This window comes from Pipistrellus hanaki (genome assembly GCF_964339955.1).
Source record: "Pipistrellus hanaki genome assembly, chromosome: 1".
NCBI classification, from domain to species: domain Eukaryota; kingdom Metazoa; phylum Chordata; class Mammalia; order Chiroptera; family Vespertilionidae; genus Pipistrellus; species Pipistrellus hanaki.
The window spans coordinates 25477377-25504397 of record NC_140503.1 but is presented as its reverse complement, the minus strand read 5'-3'; the positions used below and the strand labels follow the sequence as shown (position 1 = coordinate 25504397).

At 40.9% G+C, this 27021-nt stretch overlaps 1 protein-coding gene and 1 pseudogene across 5 annotated transcripts in view; one reads left to right on the top strand and one right to left on the bottom strand.

Moving 5' to 3' along the window:
* Nucleotides 1–27021, bottom strand: part of DCAF5 (DDB1 and CUL4 associated factor 5) — a 100690-nt gene that overhangs the window by 35207 nt on the left and 38462 nt on the right. For all 4 annotated transcript variants that reach the window (XM_084866387.1, XM_084866386.1, XM_084866388.1 and 1 more), the window contains one exon: nt 14114–14327. In XM_084866387.1, coding sequence (XP_084722513.1) covers nt 14114–14327 — 214 coding nt within the window. The remainder of the gene's footprint in view (nt 1–14113; nt 14328–27021) is intronic.
* LOC311614554 (small ribosomal subunit protein uS15-like) lies at nt 19586–20241 on the top strand (annotated as a pseudogene). The gene has a single exon. The product of its transcript is annotated as a small ribosomal subunit protein uS15-like (transcript).

Below are 27021 nucleotides of genomic sequence, written 5' to 3'. Positions count from 1 at the left end.
GCTATTCACCAGGGAAAGCCATGAAAAGGTAAAAGGGGACTGACTCCCAGACGGAACGCTGACTCAGAAGACTGCCTTATAAGGAAGAAAACTCCCACAGAGTTAAGGCCTGTTGGAGTTAATATGACAGCTCCTAAAATACGTAGAAATGCATACAATATCCAGGCTTCCTCTCAGGGATAAATAAGGGCAACTCCTGTCCCTCTCTTCCTCTTGGAACCACCACAAGGGAACAGCTCGGGATGCTTTCCAAGGAGGGTGCCTTGACCCACTGCCGTCTAGTCAGACCATTTAAGTGTTCACACACTGGAATCACAAACCTCTCCTGAGGAATTCATATATGGCATTTCATGGTTATCTGCCGGGCCCTTTCCAGCATTCAAAGTTGGCTGCCTAGGACAGTGCTGACTGTGAGACTGAAATAAAAATGAGTCCAGTCCTATATTCATTAAACAAATATTTATTAAATGTCAACTATATGTTGGATACTGTTCCAGAAAAAGAAATACGGGACTTAAAAAAACAACCCTGCCCCTACCCTCATGAAGCTTTACCTACATTTTGCTGGTTGGGAAGAGGGAAAGAATTATATACATATACTAGAAGCCCAATGCACGAAATTCGCGCACGGGTGTGGGAGGGTGTCCCTCAGCCTGGCCTGTGCCCTCTCGCAGTCTGAGAGCCCCTGGGAATGTCCAACTGCTGGCTTAGGCCCGGGGAACAGGCCTAAGGCAGCAGGCAGACATCCTTAGTGCTGCAACAGAGGTGGGAGAGGCTCCTGCCACCACGGCTAAGCTTCCAGCCATGATCCCAGCTTCTGGCTAAGTGACCCTCCCCCTGTGGGAGCACACTGACCACCAGGGGCAGCTCCTGCGTTGAACATCTGCCCCCTGGCGGTCAGTGTGCATCATAGTGACCGATCATTCCGCTGTTCAGTCAATTTGCATATTGGCCTTTTATTATATAGGATGATGTGAGTGGAGTGGGTAGAGGAAAAATAAAAAGAACATGGATATGTACTGTATCCAGTGGTGAAGTAGTATAGAGAAAAATTAAACAGCAGGTTAGGGCATATAGGGAGTACTGGGGTGGTTAGTTTTCATTTTCTATAGGTAGTCACGGATAAAATGGCATTTTGAGCAGAACCCTGAAGGAAATGAGGGAACAAGTTATTGAATATCTGGGTGATGAGTATTCCAGGAGAGGGAACAGAGTTCTGGGCCATTTTAAAACATAAGGTAACCAAAAGAATTCTTTTATCCTCCCTCCCTCCCTTCCTCCTTTTAAAAGCTTTATGGAAATAAAGATTATTTCAAGTGGGCTGAGTGCAGAGATACATTTAACATCATCAGACCAGTTGGAAAGATTCCTCTCTTCTAAAGCCTCCAAATGCGGTCCTTCAAATGGTTAGTGCTCAAGAGCAGCGTTTTTCAACCGCTGTTCCGCGGCACACTAGTGTGCCACGAGATGTTGCCTGGTGTGCCGTAGGTGCAGACAAGACAAGAATTTTATAATTTTTCACTATTTTGTTTACTTAATATTTCATAATAAAGTAATTATAAAATACTTTCTTTGTGTTTATTTGATTCCTATTTAAGAGAATTACTTTATATATAGTCAATATCGGCACAGAGTTAAATTTTTTAACATTTTCTAATGGTGGTGTGCCTCGTGATTTTTTTCATGAAACAAGTGTGCCTTTGCCCAAAAAAGGTTGAAAAACACTGCTCAAGAGGACAAACAGCACTGCAAATCTTTTTTTGTTGTTGTTGTTAATCTCACCGAAGGATATTTTTTCCATTGATTTTTTAGATTAGAGAGAGTGGAAGGGAGGCAGAGCAGAGAGAGAAAACATCAATGTGAGAGAGACACATAGATTGGTTGCCTTTTGCACGCACCCCAATCCTGGGCCAGGGATCAAGCCTACAACCCAGGTACATGCCCTTCAGTCCATGAGCTGATGCTCTAACTACTGAGCAAAACCAATGAGGGCAGCATTGCAAGTCTTGATCAGCCATCTCACAAATATTTAAACATTTGCTATTAGGAGCAAGAAAACAAAGACCAAATAGTGCCAACACTGATCACTATCAAAAGAAATTCAAACTACATGTGCTAAGCCACACTCCTGCGGTGACTGGTGAATGCATGCATTTACTAGACCTATTCAGTATAAATTTAATGTTACAGTAATACATATAGAAAACTTTTCTGTGAAATCACATACTAAATTTTAATTACACAAACATGTCTACATAAATAAAAACAGGTAAACTAACTTAAAAAAAATATTTTTACTAGAGGCCTGGTGCAGGAATTCATGCACCAGTGGGGTCCCTCAGCCTGGCCTGCAGAATAGGGCCAAAACTGGCTCTCCGACATCCCCTGAATGTCCTGGATTGTGAGAGGGCACAGGCCAGGCCAAGGGACCCCACCAGTGCATGATCAGGGCCTGGGAGGGATGCGAGAGGTTGGCCAGCTGGGGACGGACTGTGGGAGGGCTCCAGGGTGTGTCCAGCCCATATCACTCAGACCCAATCAGCAGGATCCTAGAAGCAAGCTAACCTACTGGTCAGAGTATCTGCCCCTTGGTTGTTAGTGCACATCATAATGAGCAGTTGAGCAGCCTTAGCATATCATTACTGTATTACGCTTTGATTGGTTGAACAGCCAACTGGACAACCAGATACTTTTAGCATATTAGGCTTTTATTATATAGGATTGATTTCAGAAAGGAAGGGAGAGGGAGACAGAAACACCAATGATGAAAGAGAATCATTGATTGGCTGCCTCCTGTATGCCCCTACTGGGGACCAATCCCATAAACCTAGCATGTGCCCTTGACCAGAATTGAACCTGGAACCCCTCAGTCTGCAGGCCAATGCTCTATCCATTGAGCCAAACCAGCTAGGGCTAAAATAACACATTTGTCAAATTTTTAACATACGCATTTGGAAAACCTACAATGGACTTTTAGCTTTAATACCCTCTCACCCAAATTGGTCTATTATATCACAGTTTTACTGTATTAACTTGTTCAGGCATAGGGGCAGACAAACAACTGTTCCTCTCAATCACTTTCAAGAAGGAACCATCACCATAAAAAGAAAAGTTTGTCATATTAGCACTCTGTCACTGTCTCACTTGCCCACATGTTCTCTGTCAACCCACTAATCATAGAAAACAATGACTCATGTAATGCTCCCTCCTCTCCTGTAGACTGCTGTGATGTCCAGCACTCTCCAGGAACTCTTGCCCCTTTCTTCAGCTCTTAGCAGTCCTGAATTACATATGCTCTTAAGAAAGACCTTCATTAGATGAATACCCAGAGAAGCCCATGCTTCTAAATATATAGACCACTTTTGTAGAAGTCACAAGAAATTTTTAACAACTTGAAGGTTCAAAAAGGATCTAAACGTAGCCATAGCAAAACTGCTCACTAAATAGAAGCTAAATGGGGAAAAGTATGGATTAGCAAATTCAATCAAAGTAACTATTTCTCCCTTCCTAACACCTTTATTTAAACATTAATAATTAAACAAAACAAAAAAAGTACAAATCTGGAATCCAGATAACAACCCACCAATTTATTCTAAGGCCTTATTGAGTTTAGAAACATGATATATATAATCCTTCCAGCCCCCACCCAAAACCCACATTAAAAAGAGGAAAAGTGCCCTGGCCTGGTGGCTCGGTTAGTTGGACTGTTCTGCGGGATAGGGCCAAAACTGGCTCTCTGACAACCCCTGAAGGGTCTTGGATTGTGAGAGGGCACAGGCCAGGCCAAGGGTCCCCACTAGTGCATGATCAGGGCTTGGGAGGGACGTGAGAGGTTGGCCAGCTGGGGAGGGACTGTGGGAGGGCTCCAGGGTGTGTCCAGCCCATCTCACTCAGACCCAATCAGCAGGACCCCAGCAGCAAGCTAACCTACTGGCCAGAGTGCCAAAAGACTGCAGGCTCAATTCACCATCAGGGCACATACCTAGGTTGCAGGTTCCATCTCAGGTCAGAGTGTGTATGGGAGGCAATCAATAGATGTTTCTCTCTCACATCAATGTTTCTCTCTTTCCCTTCCACTCTCTCAACATTTGGATGAGGATTTAATAGAAAGGAAAAGTTTTAGAAGGCAGGAGGAACAGACCATCTATCTTATCTAATAAAGAGGGAATATACAAACTTGTCCATCACGCCATAATGGTCAGATGGCTGCCCTGACAGAGGAGCAGGGATTCTGTAACACAAGATAGCTGTGCCCACAGTGGAGGCCGAGTTCCCATAATGAGTCTTAACGAGCAATCAGCAGGAATTTGAAGCTGCATGGTGCTGGGCTGGGGCAGGGGATCTGAGGCTGGGCCCCCGCCTGGTGGGGCTTGACAGGGGACCTCAGGACGTGCCCCCGTCCTGGCACCAGGCTGAGGGACCTCAGACCTTGCCTCCCCTACCTGGCAAGTCTTGATGGAGGACCTCAGGCTGTGCTCCTTACCCGGCAGGGCTTGACAGGGGACCTCAGGCTGCACCCCCATCCTGGTGCCGGGCTCTGGGACCTCAGGCTGTGCCTCCTGCCTGGTGGGGCTTGACAGGGACCTCAGGCGGTGTTCCCTGCCCAGCGGGGCTTGACAGGGGATCTCAAGGCACACTCTCTATCTGGCATGGCTTGACAAGGGACCTCGGGCTGTGACCCCTCGCCCCAGTGCCGGGCCAGGCAACCTGAGGCCATGCCCCCCACCTGGCAGGGCTTGATGGGGGTGGGGTCAGCTGGGGCTGGGTCTCGTATGATTTCAAGGTGCACATGGGTGGGCAGGGACTTGACTCTGGTTCCCATGGCGCGTCCCAGACTCTGACAGGAGAAAGATTTTCATATACATTTTACTAATTTTCTTTCATCTCTGATACTTCTATTAGAAAGGGAAAATAGCAATATTAAAATATTTCCTCTAATGAATTCCTTTTTAATATGCATGAATTTTGTGCACCAGGCCACTAGTCTAATAATAACACAGAATATGTCTTAACAGGCCCTTCACTATTTCTCTCTCTCTCTGTACACGTATATGTGTACGCATAAGTATGTGTGTATGTGTTTGCACAGCATTTGATGTTCTCCAACATCTGTTGATGGAAAAGGAATCATATCAATCAGTTACTATTCACTGAGCACTGATCAACTTACCCAGTTCTCTTCAAGACTCCTTCCACAGTAACTGATTAACTATTCTCCAGTATATGGCATGCCTTTCTAATTAATAGTACTGATTAGGATAGAGAAACCAGATGGCTCTCTAGCCCAGATCAGTAACAGCAAAGAAATTACAATTTAACATTTAAATCAAGCATAGCTTATTTCTCCCTGACCTTTTGTGAGCGGGCGGGCGGGCGGGGGGGGGGGGGGGGGGGGATATATATGGGTATGATTGAACAATTTCGTGATGTGCTCTCTAGAAGACTATTTCCAAAAAAAAGTTTGCTAATATGCCTTTAATCATATCATTTATATCCAGTGCCTGCCACAAACACCATCCAAAACAATCATGGAAATTTTTCTTCGGAAATGGCCAAAACCATATATTTATTGTATTTGCGGTTGGAAAAAAATAGAATTCCATTGGCTCCCAATAAAAGCACACAAATATATATACCCATAAGATTAACACTATTTTTTTTGCATATGAAGTCACATGATTCTTGCTTCTTTGGATCATTTGCCATTTCAGTTCCATTAGGCTCCTGGAATTATTTGATTTATTAAAATAACTGACCTGTATGGGTTCTGAGTAGGAAAAATTCTAAAATTTTATGCTTCATAAAAACAGACAATAAAAATAATCAGTAAGGGAAAATATTTTGAAAATGTTCTAAATCTCCAACAGCTGCTTGTAACAAGGTAGCCTGCATTACTTAAAAATGAATCTTTATTTGATAAACTCTTTTGAAAACCTTAGCAAGATGAGGGGCCGTCAACCAAAAGGCCTTCAGCAATGTCTCCTCTGTGGGCCGCAGTTTTTGTATGTGGGTCCTGGGAAGTGGAGAGAAGGCATCACTCCTTTCAGTCTTCGTATGAGTATTTATACTTTTCATTCAAGCACAGATTTCACCGTTCAGAGGAAGGAATATTACTTTCCTTTTTTTAAGACACCCCACAAAAGGGAAGAGCTACTGAAAGTAAACACTCTGAGGAGGATGGAAAAGTAGAGCAGGAAAGGTTATACTCTGTTCTGTCATTAATATCTACATATCTACCAGGGATTTTTTAGTAAAGCCCAGGCTTCTGGCCAGGAACCATTAATGAGAACTGTCATGTTGTATCACCAGATCTTATCAATTCTGTTTGTTCCTAAGAAGAAATCAGGTGCCTAGTGTTCCTTTTCAGCTGAATAATTATAAACCAGACCATATCAAACAGGTCTGTATACACTTCAAAATGTTTTAAGCTTTCTAAATTCTAAAACTGCATCAACAGTGAACTAAAAGATTATATAATCCATGGGTAAAACCTTAATCCAGGATTGCTAATACCTGAAATCCCTATTTCAGGAATTCCATAAACTCCTTAATATTATATGTAATGAATAAAGATTCATTTTTAAGAAATGCAGGCTACCTTGTTACAAGCAGCTGTTGGAGATTTAGAACATTTTCAAATTTTTCCCCTTACTGATTATTTGACTAGTATTATCTATCTTTAATGGAGCATTTCATTATTAATAGAATTTTTCCTACTTAGAACCTCATATAGCTCAGTTATTTTAATAAATCTGAAATAATGTTCATAGCTTTCAGAATTTGAGAGAGGCTCAGGATTCAAAAAGTTATAAATAGTTGACTTAATGAAGAGATTATTTTAATGCTACTTTCTATAAAATAAAGTATCCTTAAATATTCATCTAAATAACACATACAAGGAATTCCTCTGCCACAACATTCTGTATTCAGCTTTTTTCCATCAGCCATGGAAGAGGCTATCACCACTTAATCTGTACAACACAGGTAGTAGCATGCTTATAAGGAAGAGGATACAATCACAGACAAGAGACTGAGTCTAGTCCTGTTTCTACTATCGATTAGATCTGCCATTTCAAACCACCATAGGCTTCAGTTTCATATGCAGATAAAGCCTACCCAACCAAACCCAAAGGTCATTGGAAGATTGTTTAAAAGAAACTGCTTTAGAAGCTAAAGGGCTAAAAACATATGATATGAAAGAAAGGCAAAGAGAAGAAATTAGCCTAAAGTCACAGGATGGAACCCAAGAGTTGAAATGCGCCCCCCCCCCCATCCCCCATAAAAAGTGTGCCTTTATTTCAGAGGAAGAACCTGTGGGCTGCCCCCAAGTGAGAGTAATCAGTACTGCATGGAATTATACAAAAAATAAAGTTATAACTTTATAAGGTGCTTCACTGGCCTGGAGCGTACTAACTGGTGAATTCCTGCACCTCTGCTATACCCATATAATGTCAACACAGAAAAGTTGAGTGGTGATGTAATGTCTGAGGCCAGGCCATGTATTCAAGGCCATTTTTTTTTTTTTTTTTTTGGATTCACAGGGTACAAGTCAAGCTCTTTTCTCCAAGGAATGAGATAAAATTATTAAATTATCAAAATTTCAGAGGCCTTGACATTAAGTTCAAAAGAAAGACCTGTGTAAAGCAATTCAAGTGCTCAGACCCTTCTGTGCTCAGCCCTTTCCAAAATATTGTATTATACTTTTGCATTCCTCTTTCAACAAGATGTAGGGACAGACATTAGATGAGACCAAAGCCAGGCATGAGCTGAAACTAAAGCAAGGGAAGATTTAAAAATTACCACACTGTCCATTTCCAGGCAACATATACCTGTTGGCCTGAAAGACTAACTTTCCAGAAGCCTGAGCTGTTCTGCTGGATTCTCATAATCTAGGACAAGAGCCATTTAAGAAATTGTGAAAGAAAAGGAACAAAAGCCAAGTGCTGTCCTACGAGTGTGTGCCAGAAGAGCTAGCAGGTGGAAAATTGGCCTTCTTTTTAATAGATTTTTACTGATTTCAGAGAGAAGGGAGGGGGAAAGAGATATACTAGTAGAAACATCAATGATAAAAGAGAATCATTAATAGGCTGCTTCCTACAAGCTCCCCGCAACCAGGGCATGTGCCCTTGACCGGAATTGAATCCGGGACCCTTCAGTCCGATGTTCTTTTACTGAGCCAAATCTGCTAGTGCTGGCTGGCCTTCTTTTTTAACTCTGTTGAGAGATTGGCTCACTAAATTAATACAGGGGAGAATGTGAAGCTTGGGAGACAGAATGTATACCCAGTCTGGCTTCAGGGAGAAAATGAAAAACAAACACAAAAAATCCAAGTATGACAAAGCAAGGAGAACCTTTGGGTTCAGGCAGGCTCGAGAGAAAGGAATGCTGTTTTACTGCAGGATTCCTCACTAAGACTAGAAGGTGGGCTGGCCAAGAAAGATAAAAGATAAATTCAGGCTTTGAAGGGGCAGGAGTGTGTACTAACTGTTTCTGTGGATGCCCAGCCAATCTCATGTCACTTATGTCACCTTATCTGATAGAAGTTATTAAACTTGAATAATTGAAAGATTATACTAGAAATAAACCATGTATTTTCAGCCAAAAGTGGGAAGACATACAATAGTGTAGAGAGCGCCTGGGAAGGCACATGGGCATTTCTTTAAAATTGTCAGCTGAACCCAAGGCGGCAGGGAACATGCTTTGCCAAAAAGTCAAGGATGTTATCAGCTTGACCTTCATTTCAGCCTAGGTGTAGGGTAGTGGGTTTTAATATGTAAATCCAGTCTAGCAACCAGGAATGCTAGGGCGTACTCAAGAATGCAAATAATCTCCTTTGTCTTGACTTTTGGTGAAACTTCCTGGTATGTGAGGTATAAAATAAACACACTGCATCAGATATGGGTCACTGTCTCTCCAGTAGAAGAGGGCTGCACCCGGTTCCCAGCTTTTTCCTTCTATTTTTGTGTTTAGTCTCTTCCTTTCTTTTATTGCTCAATCCCCAGCTCCTCTACTCAGAAACTGGACCCACTCTCTAGCTGGGCTGAACATGGAAAAGAGAAATATATTTATATTAAGTAGGACAAAAGTAGGTTTACAGTTGTTCATATGGGAAATAATACAAGAATAAACTGTGTTTCACATACAACTATAAACCTACTTTTGTCCAGCCCTGTGTATAGGGTTTTAAATAAAAATCTCAAACAAGTTACTGCCTGGCAGTCATGTGAATGTGTCTATCATAGCATCTGGAACAGAGCAGACGCTCAGTAAATATCTGCTTTCTTATTTTTATTTTTTTTTTAAATATATATATTTTATTGATTTTTTACAGAGAGGAGGAGAGACGGATAGAGAGCTAGAAACGTCGATGAGAGAGAAACATCGACCAGCTGCCTCTTGCACACCCCCTACTGGAGATGTGCCCGCAACCAATGTACATGCCCTTGACCGGAATCGAACCTGGGACCCTTCAGTCCGCAGACCGACGCTCTACCACTGAGCCAAACCGGTTTCGGCTGCTTTCTTATTTTAAAAGACGGGGTGGGGGGAAGCATGTAGTTGGGAAGGGTTTAGTAAGAGACAAAAAAAAAAAAAAAAAAGGAACATGTCTCCACTCACCTATGAATTAGTAACAGACCATGAAACTAAACATGAGAGTAAAACATTCTGCTCAAGCACAGAAGTTTCAAACTGGTGGTTCTTGAGAAAAATAGGTATGGTGCACAGATTTGTTTTATCCATACAATAAAGTATGAATTTGTTGCAATTCTTAAAAATCAGAAGATTTCACATATAAATCTTTACTTCTGGCATCCCCTAAAAAAACAAACACAACACACCCAGTGGCCCTCCTGGCAACCATGGGCTAAAACTTGAGTCAAAGATTCAAATGGGAGTCTTTTAGATTTAGATGGGGTGGTCTCTCCTGTTGGCCACAGTCCCCCACCGCTCCCTATGGTACATCTAGACCAGTGTTTTTCAACCTTTTTTGGGCAAAGGCACACTTGTTTCATGAAAAAAATCACGAGGCACACCACCATTAGAAAATGTTAAAAAATTTAACTCTGTGCCTATATTGACTATATATAAAGTAATTCTCTTGAATAGGAATCAAATAAACACAAAGAAAGTATTTTATAATTACTTTATTATGAAATATTAAGTAAACAAAATAGTGAAAAATTATAAAATTCTTGTCTTGTCTGCACCTACGGCACACCAGGCAACAGTGTGCCGCGGAACAGCGGTTGAAAAATGCTGATCTAGACCAATCCACTCTTTTTTGCCACTTGCCTTGCTATAGCTGGCATTACATGTGACCGTATAGTGCAAAGGGGTATCTAATGAAAGCTCAAAAGTCTGGGTTCTAGTCCTGGCTCAGCTACAAACTTATATCTTAATTTGTGTAAGCTGTACCACCTCTCTGAGCTGCAGTTTTCTCCCTGGAAAAGGAAGGTTTATACAAAACGATCTCTAACAGTTGTATAATAGAATTCATATACAATTGTGTAATGAGCAGGGGGAGACACAGAGTTGACTCAGCTTATTTCATACTTTATTCCCTGAATATAATTTGTTGAAATTTTCCTTTCATTTTAATACTAATGAATATTTTGTGAACCTAAGACAGTCTAAAATAAAGTGCATGCTCTCTGGCAGTATATCTGGGTCTATTTGTGTGAACTGACTGGTCTCACTGTAATTGAAAGCCAAAAGACTATTTCAGATAGATAGGTCACTTAGTGCCTTTCTTACCATGTTCATTCCTATTATGGAAATTTTCAGATTTCTCTCTGGGATAGTTATCCAGCCTAAGACTACATAAAGAGTTCCAGAGCACAGAGCCTCAGGCTGTGCACATTCTTACATTATACAAGAACAGATCAAATGTAAAGACCACTGTAAGCAAAGGATAGTCTTTGGAATGTGAAAGCAGCAAGAAAGATCCTGTCTAGACTGGTCAAAGACTGCACATGTTAGTCCTACAGATCATACTGTAACTGTGGCAGCTGCTGTTTAAGCCTTGAGTGTGCAAAGTCAGAGCCTATAAATCACCTTTGAGAGACTTATTCCAGGAGTAAGACAGGAAGTTTGGCCTTCTGTGCCACACTTAAAAAATATAAACTCAGATTAGTTTCATTAAAAATCCATGATTTAATTCACTTTCCTAAAGCTCTAAGAAGTTGAGCAGAAAAATAGGCCCAGAAAGCTAAAAACCCCACACACTTTGTACTCAAGACTCACCTCAACAAATATATTTATTGTGCCCTTGCAGTGTGACAGGCAATGGACACAAGATAATGATGAATAGCTACATTTCTTAGTCCCCAAGGAGTGGACAACATAAGTAAACATAAATCTCTATTTCCTATACCCTAAGTTATATATTTTGTTAATCCTCATCTGAGGGTGTTTTTCCATTGATTTTTAGAGAGAGTGGAAGGGAGAGGGAGAGATAGATAGAAACATGAATGTGTGAGAGATACATTGATTGTCTCCCACACATACCCAGACCCTAGCTGGGGATTGAGACTGCAACGGAACTACAGGTTCTTGACCAGAATCGATCCTGGGACCCTTTAGTCTGCGGGCAGATGCTCTAGCCACTGAGCCAAACCAGCTAGGGCAGGTTATATACTTTTGATAATATATACAGGGACTATAAACAGACTTAAAATTCACCCAAAGTTAGATTCAATGACTTTTCATCCTCCTTTACCCATAGAAGAACCACTTACCCTAATCAAAAAGCTATCTGGTCTGTCAGAGAGGCTATATAGTACCCATAAAATCTTTCCATAGGACAAAAGTCACAAATAACAAGTCAGTCAAATTTGAATAGGGAAAATCAAAAGTCATTCAATGTTTTTATCATCGTATATAATCTGAAAGGCAAAACAACTACATCCTGTCAATGTATATAACCAGAACCATCACAAAATACCTTGTGTGGCTTTGCATGTGGCAATACCTGTCCCAGTGTATCTGGGGAAACCGGGTAATTATAATCTAGGCCACAGGTTATCAAACAGGGGCAATCTGCCCCCTCCTTTTACCTTTCCCAAAAGACATTTGGCAATGTCTGAAAACATTTTTTGTTTGAAGAGGACAGGATGCTACTATCGTATGATGCACAGGATAACCCTGCACAACAAAGAATTAACTGACCAAAATGTTGATAATGCCAAGGTTAAGAAACCATGGTGTTCTACATATTGATTAGAAGCCTTTATTCTGAGTCTTTTAAGGACTCCATGCCTCATTACTAATATAGAAATTGAAAGGAAACACAAAATCCATTCTCTTTCACCTTTCCCTCAGTCCCTTGTTTCTGGCAAAAAGCCTATAAACCATCACATATGGTGCCTACTCTTTGTTATTAAATGAAACAGGATCTCATACATACTGACAGAAGATGGATAATCAATAAAAGCAAGGAAAGGAGGACAGGAAGAGAGAAGGAGGTGCTTGGTTATTATTTCCACAGCTAAATGAAACTAGATCAATCAATCTGCAGAGCAGACAATTACAATGGTCTGTTCTATTCTGAGACTGTTCATTTCTAGACTGTTTATTGGCAGTTAGTTTCTTCCCACCCAAGAAACAAACTGCCAATAAAAACAGTCATTAGCATTGTGGCCTCTCCAAGGAGACAATGCTTATATAACTGAGGCCACCTAGTGGTTTCAAGTGTGGATCACAGCTAAATAGGCCCCAGGACTCAGACTTGAATATAAATTCTGAATTTGGGTATATACTCTCTATTTACAAAAGAGGAAATCCCTAGCCCGGACAACTTAAGATGTATTCACAACTTCTTTCACATTCAACCCAATTCAACAAGCATATATTATGCTCCTACTACATATACTAACCCTTAAACTATGACATCGGGGATTCTCTAACAAGCTCAATCTAAGAAGAAAAGTCCTAGCTACCTGCCTTCAAAATGCAGAAATTTCAAAGGTTCTCAAAGAACTATTTCTTTTATGCCCGGGGTCCACAAATAACTTTAAAGAGATGGAGTATGGCATGCAAATTACATGTCAAAATTTGATCCAAAGAGAACACTAAACATTAGCAGAATGAGGTTTCTGTTTCCAATCTAAATGTGAAGTAGTAATAAGATTTGTTTGAGAAGAAAAAAAGTCCATTTGTTTATCTGATCAATCTTTCTTTATATTTGTCTTTTTTCATCTTGATTACTCAGACCAGTCCAATAGGTCCATTCACTGACACCACTTCAGAACTTCTATGGCCAAGACAGACAGTCAAGAATGCATGTTTTTGAACTGCCAGCTCTAAGTCAGTATCAATCTTGATACTGACTGTGAAAAGGCTGGAGATTCACAGCTTGGGTTCTCCTCAGTTGTGATGTTGGCAATAAAAAGAAAAAGAGTCAGCATCTGGCTTCCTCTCAAATAAGTTGCTCAGCCCATTTTATCCAAGAAAAAAGATGCTGTCCCAAGGGGCCATTCAGGATATATGTCTCTTGGATGGCACTTAGAGTGTTTCATTCATCATTGTAGTTTATTGATACATTTCTTTTTTTGGCAAGCTAATTTTCCATAAACTTTCTCCTTTCTTTCAAAATGATACAGTCTTAGAATCTTAAAATCTGTTCACAAACTTGGCAGAGCTAGATTGCTCAGAACCATATTGTAGCCAGCCTCGGTTTATGGTGTGTGCCTCACATTACTCAATGGCTGCCCTGATAAAGAAACTCATTAGTAAACCAGAACACCCCCAGACACTTACTCTTTTCCCTCAGTTGTTCCTATCTGACATTATGTTAGAGAGAAATAAAGACCAGTACAGGAACAGCAATCTAAAGGAAAGCAAGAGCGTGGGGCCCAAGCTGGTTTGGCTCAGATAAAAGGGTCTGGGTTCAATTCCGTTTGGGGGGGCATGTGCCTGGTTGCAGGCTCGATACTGCTGGGATGTGTGTGGGAGACAGTTGATGGATGTGTCTCACATCGATGCTTCTTTCTCTGTGTCTCTCTCCCTTCCACTCTCTCTAAAAAATAGTGGGAAAATATCCTCTGGTAGGATTAATTAAAAAAAATTAAAAAATTTAAAAAAGGGGGATGGGTGGGATGCAGAAAGCACTTACCTGATCACGATCTCCTGCAAAACAGCAGCTTTTCATGGTACAAGAGTTGAAGTAACCCTGATTGTCAAACTGGAACACAGGCAGGCGGGAGTGGATGTCATAGAGCACAGGGGGCAGGCGGCGCCTCAGGGCCAGGAGCTGAGTCCCATTGCTATTGAATCGCACACTCATGGCACTTTGAAGGGACAGGTTGCCACCATAGCGTAGGAGAGAACTAGAAGGCAGAAAGCACAGGATTAGGGCATTGAGACAGGCTGGGCAAGAGTCTGCAAAACACACTGCATTTATTTCTCCCCAAAATGTGCCCAGGTTCCAGTCAAGCCTGTAATCTCAATTTCAGAAGAAAGGTATTTCTCTGCAGTAAGCTCGAAGGTAATAACAAGGATAGGAGAGGCTCCTTGACTACACTAAAGCAAGTTATTTACTAGTTCCCCTTTTCAACCTCCAAAAGGTGAATTACCACTAAATTCACTTTCAAGGATAACACTAGCATCTTGAAAAAAGAGACAAATTAAAATGATTTGCCATTTCATTTACCTGAGCTAACTATAGAATCAAACACATATTCCATCAAGATGCGGGGAGATGAGTCATGCCCATGATAATTTGTTAATCATAGATGGTATTTAAGGGATATATTTATCATATTTATTAGAGACATAAGAACCATTAGAAAGAGTAACAGATACTTTATAGTTAATTCTACTTTACTAGTGGCCCGGTGCATGAAATTCATGCATGGGGGGGGGGGGGTGTCCCTCAGCCTAGCCTGCACCCTCTCCAATCTGGGACAGCTGGCTCCTAACTGCTCACCTGCCTTCCTGCCTGATCACCCCCAACTGCTATCCCCTCCACCTGCCTGCTCACCCTCAACTGGCCCCCACTGTCAGCCTGATCACCCCCAACTGCCCTCCTCTCCTAGCCTGATCACCTCTAACAGCCTCTGCCTCTGCCTCAGCCCCACCACCTTCCTTTGTCTGGATTGACCTCTGGAAGGTCTCCCAGTCTAATTAGCATATTACCCTTTTATTAGTATAGATTATTTTTTAAAAATTTTATTGACTTCAGAGTAGAAGGGAGAAGGAGGGGGAGAGGGAGGAGAGGGAGAGGGTGAGAGAGAGAGAGAGAGAGAGAGAGAGAGATCAACGTGAGAGAGACACATCAATTGGTTGTCTCCTGCCAACCGGGTTGGGGATTGAACATGCAACCAAGGCATGTGCCCTGAATGGGAATTGAACCATGACCTCATGGTTCATAGCTTGACGCTCAACCATTGACCCACAGCGGCCGGGCACTTTATAGTTAATTTCTTAAAAACATTTTTTTTTTTTAAATCCTCATCTGAGGATATTTTTCCCATTGATTTTTTGGAAGAAAGAGAGGATGAGGAAAGGGAGGGAGGGAAGGAGGGAGTGAGGAAGGGAGGGAGGGAGAGAGAGAGGGAGGGAGAGAGAAACATCGACATGAGAGAGACACATCAATTGGTTGCCTCCTGCCAACCGGGCTGGGGATTAAATATGCAACCAAGGTTCGTGCCCTTAACTGGGTTAAACTCAAGACCCTTTGGTCCATGGGCCAATGCTCTAACCACCAAGCAATTGGCCAGGGCTATAGTTAATTCTGAATATATTTCAAAAATCACTTTATTACTTGTCTTTATTTTTCAATTTTAATCTGTTCACAAAAAACTTTTATATTTCATATGGCATGACTCAAGAGTAAATATTAAAGAAAAAATTTTAATTAAATGCAGAGCAAGCAGTTACAACAACTAGAAGAACAAAATGACTTGTTTCCCTTTACCACATCTATAACTGGATTCTCTTTTGGGACTTCATACTAAGAACTGGAGAAACTATTTGTCAAGTCATTTAAAAAGCAATTAATTGGGGATTAAAACTATTTCCTATGAAAAGTCTAAAAAAAATACTACCAGAAGATATTTAATATTAAAAGAGAACACATTTTTCTTTTCCTTTCTTTTTGGTAAGAAAAGTTTATGGGGGAATTAAGGGAATAAGAAAGAGATATTCCATGGGTAAAAGAGCCTCTGAAATCAGTACAAAGGCAGCTGCCAACCTTGCCTGGTCATAAAAACACAGTGTACACCACAACTAGCCAGTCAGTCCCGTGTCCCCAAAACAGACTTCTCACCAGAAACAAGATTACTCTGGTACTCCAGCTATTTGTAGAAACAAGACTTGGGCAAACAGACTCTAATTTTTATGATTGGAATGTCAGGAAAAAGATTTAGAACAGTCCCTAGAACTAAAACATCAAGAAGAAGCCTGGTATCCCTGCAGGCCCCAACTAATAACCTCTGCAGAAAAATGTTCTTATAACGGTCCTAAACACAGGCCACAGTCACTCACACACAGAGAATAATGACGGGGCTGTTAGAGCCAGGCATTTCCTTTACAGGGAGCCCTCGCTCCTGCAGGCATGTGGTGTTATCTAAACACTGAGTCCAAAAACAATGAGAGGCTTTCAACCCAAGATCAGCATGGAGTGTGCAAATAAACCAGCATCTGTAGGACTGAAGAGGAGTTGGGGGTGGAAACAAGACTCAACAAAAAGAAACTTGGCTGTGCCCCACCAGCCCAAGCAGCAAGGGTTTGTATCAGCTCAGGCACCCCACAGGAAAGCTGGGGCCTCTGGCAAACGCCCTTTCCATCTGTTAACAGGAACTTCCTCTGCAGTTTCAGTCAGGTCTGTAGTAATCTGCCTAGGACAGGAATCTGGGCCCATCCCATCCCCAGCCAGGCTGCCAGACCAATGGTTGAAATCTGGCCACTCCACAAGGGCCTTAGGGAGAGTTGCTATTTTCTTGCCTATGCTACTGAGCAGGGAACTCCTATTTCTCACACTGATAGGGTAGGTACATAGGAACCTTGCCCCCAAAGTGTTTAGGGGTGCTATTTAAAGAACAGCAGCTACTAAAGGCTGGCCGGTGTGGCTCAGCAGTTGAACGTCAACCTATAAACCAGGAGGTCAGGGTTCGATTCCAGATTAGGGCCCATGTCCAGGTTCCGGGCTTGACCCCCAGTGGGGGGCATGAAGTTGGCAGCTGATCAGTAATTCTCTTTCATCATTGATGTTTCTATCTCTCTCTCCCTTTCCCTTCCTCAATGGAAAAAAAAAATTAAAAAAAAAAAAAAAAAAAATATATATATATATATATATATACACACACACACACACACACATACACACACACACACACACACACACACACACACACACTTTTTTTTTTTTTTTTTAAAGAGCAGCAACTACAACACAGAATACTTCACGTTTGGGTGCAAAATTTAATTCCTTCCAAAGGGGTGAAATGACACCAGAAATCCAGAAAGCGAGCTACATTAATGGGAATTTCTAGGGGTTCTGCAGCTGGCTCCTCCTGATGAGAATGGTAAGTGCTTGGAAGCAGTTTGCCCTTATAGTCACAATATAATGTCAAAGATCCTCTTGTTTTCAGTTCTAAGTATAATGTGCATGAGAAATCAACTGGACATTTTAAAAATGTAGATTCTAGCTAAGATTTGGAAACATCCCGAGTGCCCATCAGCAGATGAGTGGATAAAAAAGCTGTAGTACATTTACACAATGGAATACTATGCAGCTGTAAAAAAGAAAGAACGCTTACCGTTTGCAACAGCATAAATGGACCTGGAAAGTATTATACTAAGCAAAATAAGCCAGTCAGAGAAAGATAAGTATCACATGATCTCACTCATATGTGGAATCTAATGAACAAAATAAACTGATGAACAAAATAGATCCAGAGACATAGAAGCATGGAACAGACTGTCGAACCTCAGAGGGAAGGTGGGAGAGGATGGGTGAGTGAGAAGAGATCAACCAAAGAACTTGGATGCTTATATGCATAACCCATAGACACAGACAATATGGTGATGAAAGCCTGGGGTGGGGGTGGGGGGTGGGCTAGAAGAGGTCAATGGGGGTGCAGGGTGACATATATAATACTTTCAAAAATAAAGATTTTTAAAATTAATTAATTACTTTTTTAAGATGTAGATTTTCAGAATCCACCCCCAGACAGTCTAATCCAGTGTTTTTCAACCTTGTTCATCTCTTGGCACACATAAGCTAATTACTAAAATTCTGTGGCACACCAAAAAATATATTTTTTGCAGATCTGACAAAAAAAAAGTGTAATTTTGATTGATTTACAAAAAATTAGTGAATTTTAAAAAATCAGCCGAAACCAGTTTGGCTCAGTGGATAGAGTGTCGGCCTGCGGACTGAAAGGTTCCAGGTTCGATTCTGGTCAAGGGCATGTACCAAGGTTGCGGGCACATCCCTGGTGGGGGGGAGGGTTATGTGCAAGAGGCAGCTGATCGATGATTCTCTCATCGATGTTTCTAATTCTCTGTCCCTCTCCCTTCCTCTCTGTAAAAAATCAATAAAAATATATATATATTTTTTAAAAATCAGTTACCTATAGTTGTATATAACAGTTTCTGGTACCAAGAATTAACCAATAAGGTGCAACTCTATTATATGATCTATATATTTATGGTTCAAAGCAGGGCAATCACATCAGATGGCTATTGTTGTGTTAGCTTTGACAAGCTAAGGGAAAAGAGGTTAGTACCTCTATATAAGAGTCAGGTATTGCATGTTTTTAAAGATTCCTGTGGCACATTGGTTGAAAATTACTATTCTAATGCAATCCGGGAAGTTAGTTCAGGGATCTGATTTTAACAAACAATCCAAATTAATTGTGATAAATGCAACTTTGAAACCGTACTTTGAGAAACATGGTTCCATTTGGAATTTTGGGGGGTGCGAATGAGAAGGGGGTTGGAAGGGGGGGAAGCCAGGTGGAGAGAAAGAAGATGAAAAGCCAACCAAACTATATGGCACTTTTTACAGCCACATGTCTATTAACAGAAAGATCTCCAATTCCTTTTAAGATTAGAGTTCTACTCCACCAACAATGCATGAAATGTTTTGTTTTGTTTTGTTTTGTTTTGTTTTGTTTTGTTTTTGCTGTCCTCAACACATTCTCTGAAGAGGAAGAAGTTTCTCATTTCTTCTTGAAAAACTGAGGATACTTGTATATAACAAGAATGCCTCAATCCTGACTTGCTTTCTAGATTCTGATCTTAATAACAGAGATGCCACTAATTCTACTCCTCCAAAGAAATGACCACCATTATACACCCAAATAAAGTGATGAGTATTTTGAAAGGACTAGCAACAAATTAAAATGAGTTTAAATCAAAATATACCTATACAAAATAAAAGCAATATTCCCAACCTTTCTTCAACCAAGGGTTTGTCATAAAATGCAGTAGAAATGGGGTAGGAGGTGATCCAAAGGTCAGCATGCAAAAGACCCAGCATGAAAAGCAAGAGAACCCGACATCAGGAAAATATTCTTCACTAGCGTGGTTTCCTAGTCTTTGCACACCCGGCTCAAATACTCAATTGGACTTCTTTATTGCTTGAGTGGAGTAAAAAGAACATTAAAAGGAGTACTTTGCCAAGGCTATAGTCTTGAAACAGAAGAGAAACAAGTTCTCTTTTCCACAGCCAATCCACCGCCATCATGGGTCGCATGCACGCTCCTGAGAAGGGCCTGTCCCAGTCTGCTCTGCCCTACCGCCGCAGCGTCCCCACCTGGCTGAAATTGACTGACATCTGACCACGTGAAGGAGCAGATCTACAAACTGGCCAAGAAGATGATTAGAAGCATGCCAATGCCTGTTGTCCATGTTTGCTGTGTGGATCGATGTAATCCTGAGAGACTCACATGGCGTTACACAAGTACGTTTTGTGACGGGCAATAAGATCTTGAGAATTCTTAAGTCTAAAGGACTTGCTCCTGATCTTCCTGAGGACATCTACCATTTAATTAAGAAAGCTGTTGCCGTTTGAAAACATCTTGAGAGGAACAGAAAAGATAAGGATGCTAAATTCCGTCTGATTCTGATCGAGAGCCGTATTCACCGGTTGGCTCGATATAAATTATAAGAGCAAATGAGTCCTGCCCCCCAATTGGAAATACGAGTCATCCACAGCCTCTGCACTGGTTGCATAAAATATCTATGTACTCGAGCAATAAAATCATTGTTTAACTAGGGGGAAAAAAGAAGAAGAAGAGAAAAAAGTTAAGGTTGTTTTCAGGTAAAGTATGGGAGTATCCTGTCCAGTAGCACAAGATAAAGCAATCATAAAAGTTCCCAGATCAGGCTCCACAAACCTAGATTTCCCTAAGTCCATAATTAAGCAACTCATCTGATGATGCCAATAAGATTTTCCAAAGCCCACTGACATGAATTCCTCCTCATTTCTATCTGAAAGTTTCATAAGACCTGTGAAATGCTTAGACAAAGCACTGTTATTCCACATCACAGACATCAGAGCTGGTATCATATAACCAGAGAGGCAAAACCAAGGTCTACAGGAGCAGAAAAAAAATCCTCCAGCTTCTGCTTTAGGGCAAAATAACCTATAAGGAATATGGGTCATTTTGTACTTCCCTATAACACAATCCATAGAAAGATAAATCCTAGAGGCATTAGAGTTAGGTAAAGAAGAATTAGTTCAGGGAGTCTCAGCCCATACCAGTTCCATTTAAGTGTGTTCAGGATCCCAATAATCCCTTAACCATTTCATTTTTTTTCTAAGATAATCCTCAGTTCCAAGACAGACACTCTCGGAAAGCAGAACTGTTGGACAATCACCCTGAAAAATACATTGTGATCTGTGAATGAACAAACTTCTTTTCCTTAGAACAAGATTCACTCTAAGCCTCTCTGGCTTGAAATATATAACTTCCGTGTACATGGTAAAATTTCTTTCCCTTTTTGAACATCCAGAAATTTAACTTTGACTGAGGTCCGCAGAGACCTTGACTAAATTGCTGAGGAAGAGACCTTAGATAACCAAATGGCATGTCCAGTCCTCCACACAGCAAACATGGACAACAGGCATTGGCATGCTTCTAACCACTATCTTCCAGAACAGGGACATGTCCAGAGTTGAAGAACTAGAGTCCAAGTTTTTGCATTTGTCTTAAAGATACCAAAAGCCACGCAGAACTACCAAAAATTTCAAAATGAATGAAAAGGCAGTGCCATAACAGATTGTTCTAAAACACTCATGAATTTTCCACAGAATTAGGGACTCAACAATAGTTAATCAGATGGCCTGGCTTATTCAAAACACCTCCTTTTCCAAGCTACAGAAAATAGAGCAATTTCATAAGCAGCCAGTAAAATCATCCTAAAACTATTCCTGGTTCTACCTTCTGAAAGATGTTATCAGCCCGGACCTCACAGTGTATAAAACTAGCGAAGGAGAGTTTAATGAACAGTGCTTGGCAGAAGGAAGAGAAAAGCAAGAGGAAGAGGGGAGACTGAGATGACGCCAGTTGCTACAGCAACAGTTAACAGTGCAGAAGTGAGTGGGTATATCCGCAGGTAAATAGGCAGGAAAAGAAACTGGGGCGAGTGTGCTATTAGGTAGGTTTCAAGGCCATGAAGCTAGAGAAATGTTAAAGAGGAAAGAAGCAAACTCTGGGAAAAATCCTAAGCAGATGAGAGTCTGAAAACAAAAATCAATTTGGTACCTTCTACTAAGATCTCTTACACAAAAACAAGAGAGGAAGGGAACATAAAGGAAAAGGGAGAGAAAGCCAGACTGCTGACGGTGAGAATGATTACAGAAGACAGCCCGTTTCATACAGGAGTCACTCACTGAGAATGTGTCCAAAAACCGAAGTACCTCTAGTTAGCAGTAATAGAAATTTCCTAAAATAACAGCTTTCAATTTTTTAGATAGTAAACTTTTGTAACAAGGACATTTTATACTGCATCCCAGTATACCCACACTTATTTAGCACAAATTCATTGAACAATAAATACTTACCACCTACCATATGCAATGCATTGACTTTTTATTCTATATTTTCTATTTAACAAACACTTGTGACACCTAAACTGATTTCATGACTCACTAGATTACTGAAAGAGCTTCCTATTTTTTGTCTTTTTGCTTCCGTTCTTGAACCCATGTTTCAGTTTATCCTGAACAAAACAGCCAGAGGGATACTGAACCATATAGTCAGATAACATCATAACTTTGCTAAATATCCTCCAGTGGCTCTCCCATTTCAACCACAGTAAAAATAAAATTCCTTACAATGCCAACAAGACCTTAGACAATCCCTCTCTATTCTCATCCATTATGTCTCTGACGCCACCTTCCAGAGTTACCTTGTTCTACTTTTTAAAAAATATATATTTTATTGATTTTTTTTACAGAGAGGAAGGGAAAGAGATAGATAGAAACATCGATGAGAGAGAAACATCCATCAGTCACCTCCTCCACACCCCCAACTAGGGATGTGCCCGCAACCAAGGTATATGCCCTTGACCGGAATCAAACCTGGGACCCTTCAGTCCTCAGGCTGACGCTCTATCCACTGAGCCAAACCGGTTTCGGCTACCTTGTTCTACTTAAACCACATGATACCTCCCTACTGTTCCTAGAACACATCAGGTATGCTCCTGTTTCAGGACCTTTGCACTTGCTGATCCTACAGCCCAGGATGTTCTTCCCCAGATATGAGCATAGATCATTTACTTACCTCTGAATTTCTGATACCCTATGCAAAAATGCAACTTCCCCATACACCTGGTCTCCCTGGCCTGCTTTACTTTTCTCTACTACATAAATCACCATATTACATATCATGTAATGTATGTATTTTACTTTGTTTCTTGTCTTTTCCCAGTGAACTATTAGCTTTTATAACATTTCCCTGTGTGTCCCAAGTGCTTAAACAGTGCCAGACACATAACAGGCATTCAGTAAATAGCTGTTAAATGCATGATCTAATGGATTATAGGCAGTAGTTTGAAAAACACTGACTTGGAACATTAAGAAAACAAAAACAAAACAAAATGATCCAGGTTTCATCAAGGTTCATATGGCTCCTGATATCTTGTCTGCCCACAAAACCTAATCTTGGAAGGTAAGCAACAGAGCGGCATAAAATCAGAAAAATAGCAGGAAGATTACTGAATCAATGTCCTCTTTCACAGGCAAAGAACTATGGCCCAGAAAGCAAAATGATTTGCCAACGAACACCCAGATCTCCACTTCTTCATGTAACTTCTTCATGAAGTGCAATACATACTTCAAGTGAATTAAATTCATCTGCTTGCTAATTAGCAGTCAATAAAAAGGAAGAGTGTGGTAAATAGGATTATTAATTATATCATGTATACAATTTTTAGAATAAAAGTTCAAAAGGAAAATTAGTAATCAAATTTTAGGAAGTTACCATGGCTAGTGAGGCTCAGGGAATAGAAAATCAGCCCTGAAGGGTCATGGGTTTGATTCCAATAAGGACACGTACCTCTATTGTAGGCTTGATCTCCAGCCCTGGTCAGGGTAGGCAACTAATCCATGTATCTCTCTCTCACACTGAAATTTCTTTCTCTTTGTCTCTCCCTCTCCCTTTTACTCTCTAAAAATCAATGGGAAAATATCCTTAGGCAAGGATTAACAAAAGCAGTCAAAAGTCAAAGACCCTGGGTCTGAATAAACATAGTAGAAAATTCAACAAGGGCTACTGAATAACCAGCATCCATCTTGCAGCATAAGCAAAGTTATTAAATCACCTAAGTATCTGCTAAAAAGTGGCAGATTCGCTGAAACCGGTTTGCACAGTGGATAGAGTATCAGTCTGCGGACTGAAAGGTTCCAGGTTCGATTCCGGTCGGGGGCATGTACCTTGGTTGCGGGCATATCCCCTGTGGGGGGTGTGCAGGAGGCAGCTGATCGATGATTCTCTCTCATCGATGTTTCTAACTAACTCTCTATCCCTCTCTCTTCCTCTCTGTAAAAAAAAAATCAATAAAATTTATTATATAAAAAAAAGTGGCAGATTCACATGTCCCACTATTCCAGATCAGCAATTCCATCTCTGGGTCTGTGTCCTAGGAAGGAGCTCTTTAACAAGTTCCCCTAGGTGATTCTGATGCCCTCTAACGTGTCAGAATCATCTGGCCAGTGTTGCTCAGTGGCTGAGCGTCAACCTATGAACCAGAAGGTTACAGTTTGATTCCTGGTCAGGGCACAAGCCTAGGTTGCAGGCTCAATCCCCTGTGGGGGGCGTGCAAGAAGCAGCAGATGAATGATTCTCTCTTATCATTAATGTTTCCATCTCTCTCTCCCTCTCCATTCCTCTCTGACATCAATAAAAATATTTAAAAATCTTCTAAAAATACAACCAGTTTTTTAAAAAGTGTGGAAATCACTAGGTTAGGACACCAGAAGCCCTGCACATTTCAGTGGACAAAGTTAATTGTAGAGCTCCACCTTGTGGTCTGGAAGTTAGAAAGCAACTTTACCAGAATCTCTGCTTCCCCCATAGTTCTAATCGACAGGCTTTCAAAGCCCAAAGAACTCTTACAACCTCCTCTAAGGGTTTATTCCTTAGAGGCATTTTTGATCCATGCAATTACACTAAGAATTTAGGTTCAGAAACATTATAGAAGGATAGTTGTGAAAATGTAGACTATTTTGGGATGAGCAAAACACTGTGTATTCATTTCAATATTTACTGAGTATCCATAACATTCTAAGCACTATGCTAGGCACTAGAGATTGAAGATGAATAAAACATGATCCTGTCCTTAAAAATCCACAGAAAAACATTACAAGTAATAGTATAGATTAGGACAAGTGCCTCCTTTCTAAGAAGCAATTGTTGGGCACTGGGAAGGAAATCAAGAACATAATCATATTCAAGATAACCAATGATGACTGAGACATGCAACATGAATGCCACAGATCATAAGTGCTTTACAGAGGCTGTAAATAGGGCAATCCCTTCCTGGAGAACAGGGGCGGGGAACATCTGGCTTACAAAATCATTTTTTTTTTTTTAAATCAATCTTTATTGTTCATATTATTACAAAGGTTACAAAATCATTTCGTCTGGCCCTGCCAAGGCATTAGGGGTGAGTTAATTAAATGTTCGATCAAATATAGTAGACTAACTTTTAAGTTGATGATTTTGCATGGTCCAAAAATGATGTTATAAATATCCAAATGCCCCTTGTCAGAAAAAAAGTTCCCTCACCCCTGCTCTAGAAGTAAGGGAAAGCTTCATTCATTCAACACATACTCTGCCAAACTGTGCTAGGCGCTAAGGATCCAGTGGGCAAAGGAAGCTTCATGAGCAGGGAGGTCTTAGCAAAGATGTCTTCCCTGGTGCCTTGTCGGGTAACCAGGGCATGAATAGGCAAAGAGAAAAGGAGAAATTCTTCTGTGTGTTTGTATGTGGAGGAGGAATAAGAGGGAAGGGATGCTGGCACCAGAGAAGGGGCAGACTGCTTGTTTAAGGAGTTTTATTTTATCCTGTAAAGTAGGACATAATGCAGACATTCCAGAGCATCCCACATAAGAGGTTCTGGAGACATGGCCATGAACAAAGATAACGAGAAGCTACTAAAGCTCCTGAGTAGGGTAATGGCAAAAGTGATGTTTAAAGATCTGCGCTATATTCCAGAAGAAAGAGGAAAGGTAAGAAGCCAGGGCAGTAATTACCTTATGGAAAGAGTGATATGGGCCTAAAATGGGGCAGGGACTTTAAGAACTGAAAACAGTGGCCAGGCACTGACACAAAGCAAGGCCGGTTATGGGAGAAAGATGAAGGGACAGAAGAGTCAAATGGGACTCTGGGATTTCAGCCAGGTTGATTATAAGAGTGATGGTAACATTAAAATAAATAAATAAAAGTTAATAAAGGAATACACTTTTAGGAAGAAGAAAATCTTATTACAGGTTTCAGTGAGTGAAACACTTGCCCGAGTGTTGTGTATGTACACACAGACAGTAAAAAGGAATGAGTAGAAAAGAGATATACTGGTAGAAAGGAATGGCTAACCAGAAGACATATCCCTGATTAGAGCTAACCATTCTGACAACTACACACCAGTGACCCCTAGCGTTTCTCCGGCAGGTTTCTAAGTCTAAACCGCCGGTTCTTCCTGACTTCGCTCTTCTTCTCCCTCTTCTGCCCCCTTCAAGTTGCTCCCTAAAGAGCAGGTGATTTTGCTATAACTGGAATTGTATGGAAGATAAATACCCACTCGAATATACAAGTGACCTTGGATGCTTCTAAAAAATGTACGCTAAGCCCTAGCTGGTTTGGCTCAGGGAATAGAGCGTCAGCCTGCGAACTGGAGTCCCAGGTTCGATTCCGGTCAAGGCCACACGCCTGGGTTGTGGGCTTGATCCCTGGTGGAGGGCTTGTAGGAGGCCCCCAATCAAACCGGTTTGGCACAGTGGATAGAGTGTCGGTCTGCGGACTGAAAGGCTCCAGGTTCGATTCCGGTTGGGGACATGTACCTTGGTTGTGGGCACATCCCCTGTGGGGGGTGTGCAGGAGGCAGCTGGTCAATGATTCTCTCTCATCAACGTTTCTGGCTCTCTATGCCTCTCCCTTCTTCTCTGTAAAAAATTAATAAAATATATTTAAAAAAAAAAAAAGATGATTCTCTCTCTCCCTCCCTTCTCTGAAATCAATAAAAAAATATTTTTTAAAATGTACACTAAGATATAATATAAAGTGCATTAATTCTAAGCATATAGTTTAATAAATTTTTACATAAATATACACTCACGAAACTACCACAGATATAGAATCAGAGAAGTTTCCCTTATGCCTTCCTAATACTCTACCCAGAGGTAACCACTAATCTGAGTTTCATAGCCTGTCTATCCTTAACAGCACACACATGGAATCACATGCTCTTTTGTATATAACTTCTTTCATTCAACGTTAGGCTATGAGAATCATCCATGTTAATGTATGTTTCTATTCATTCTTTTTTATGTCCGTGTCATAATCTGTTGTA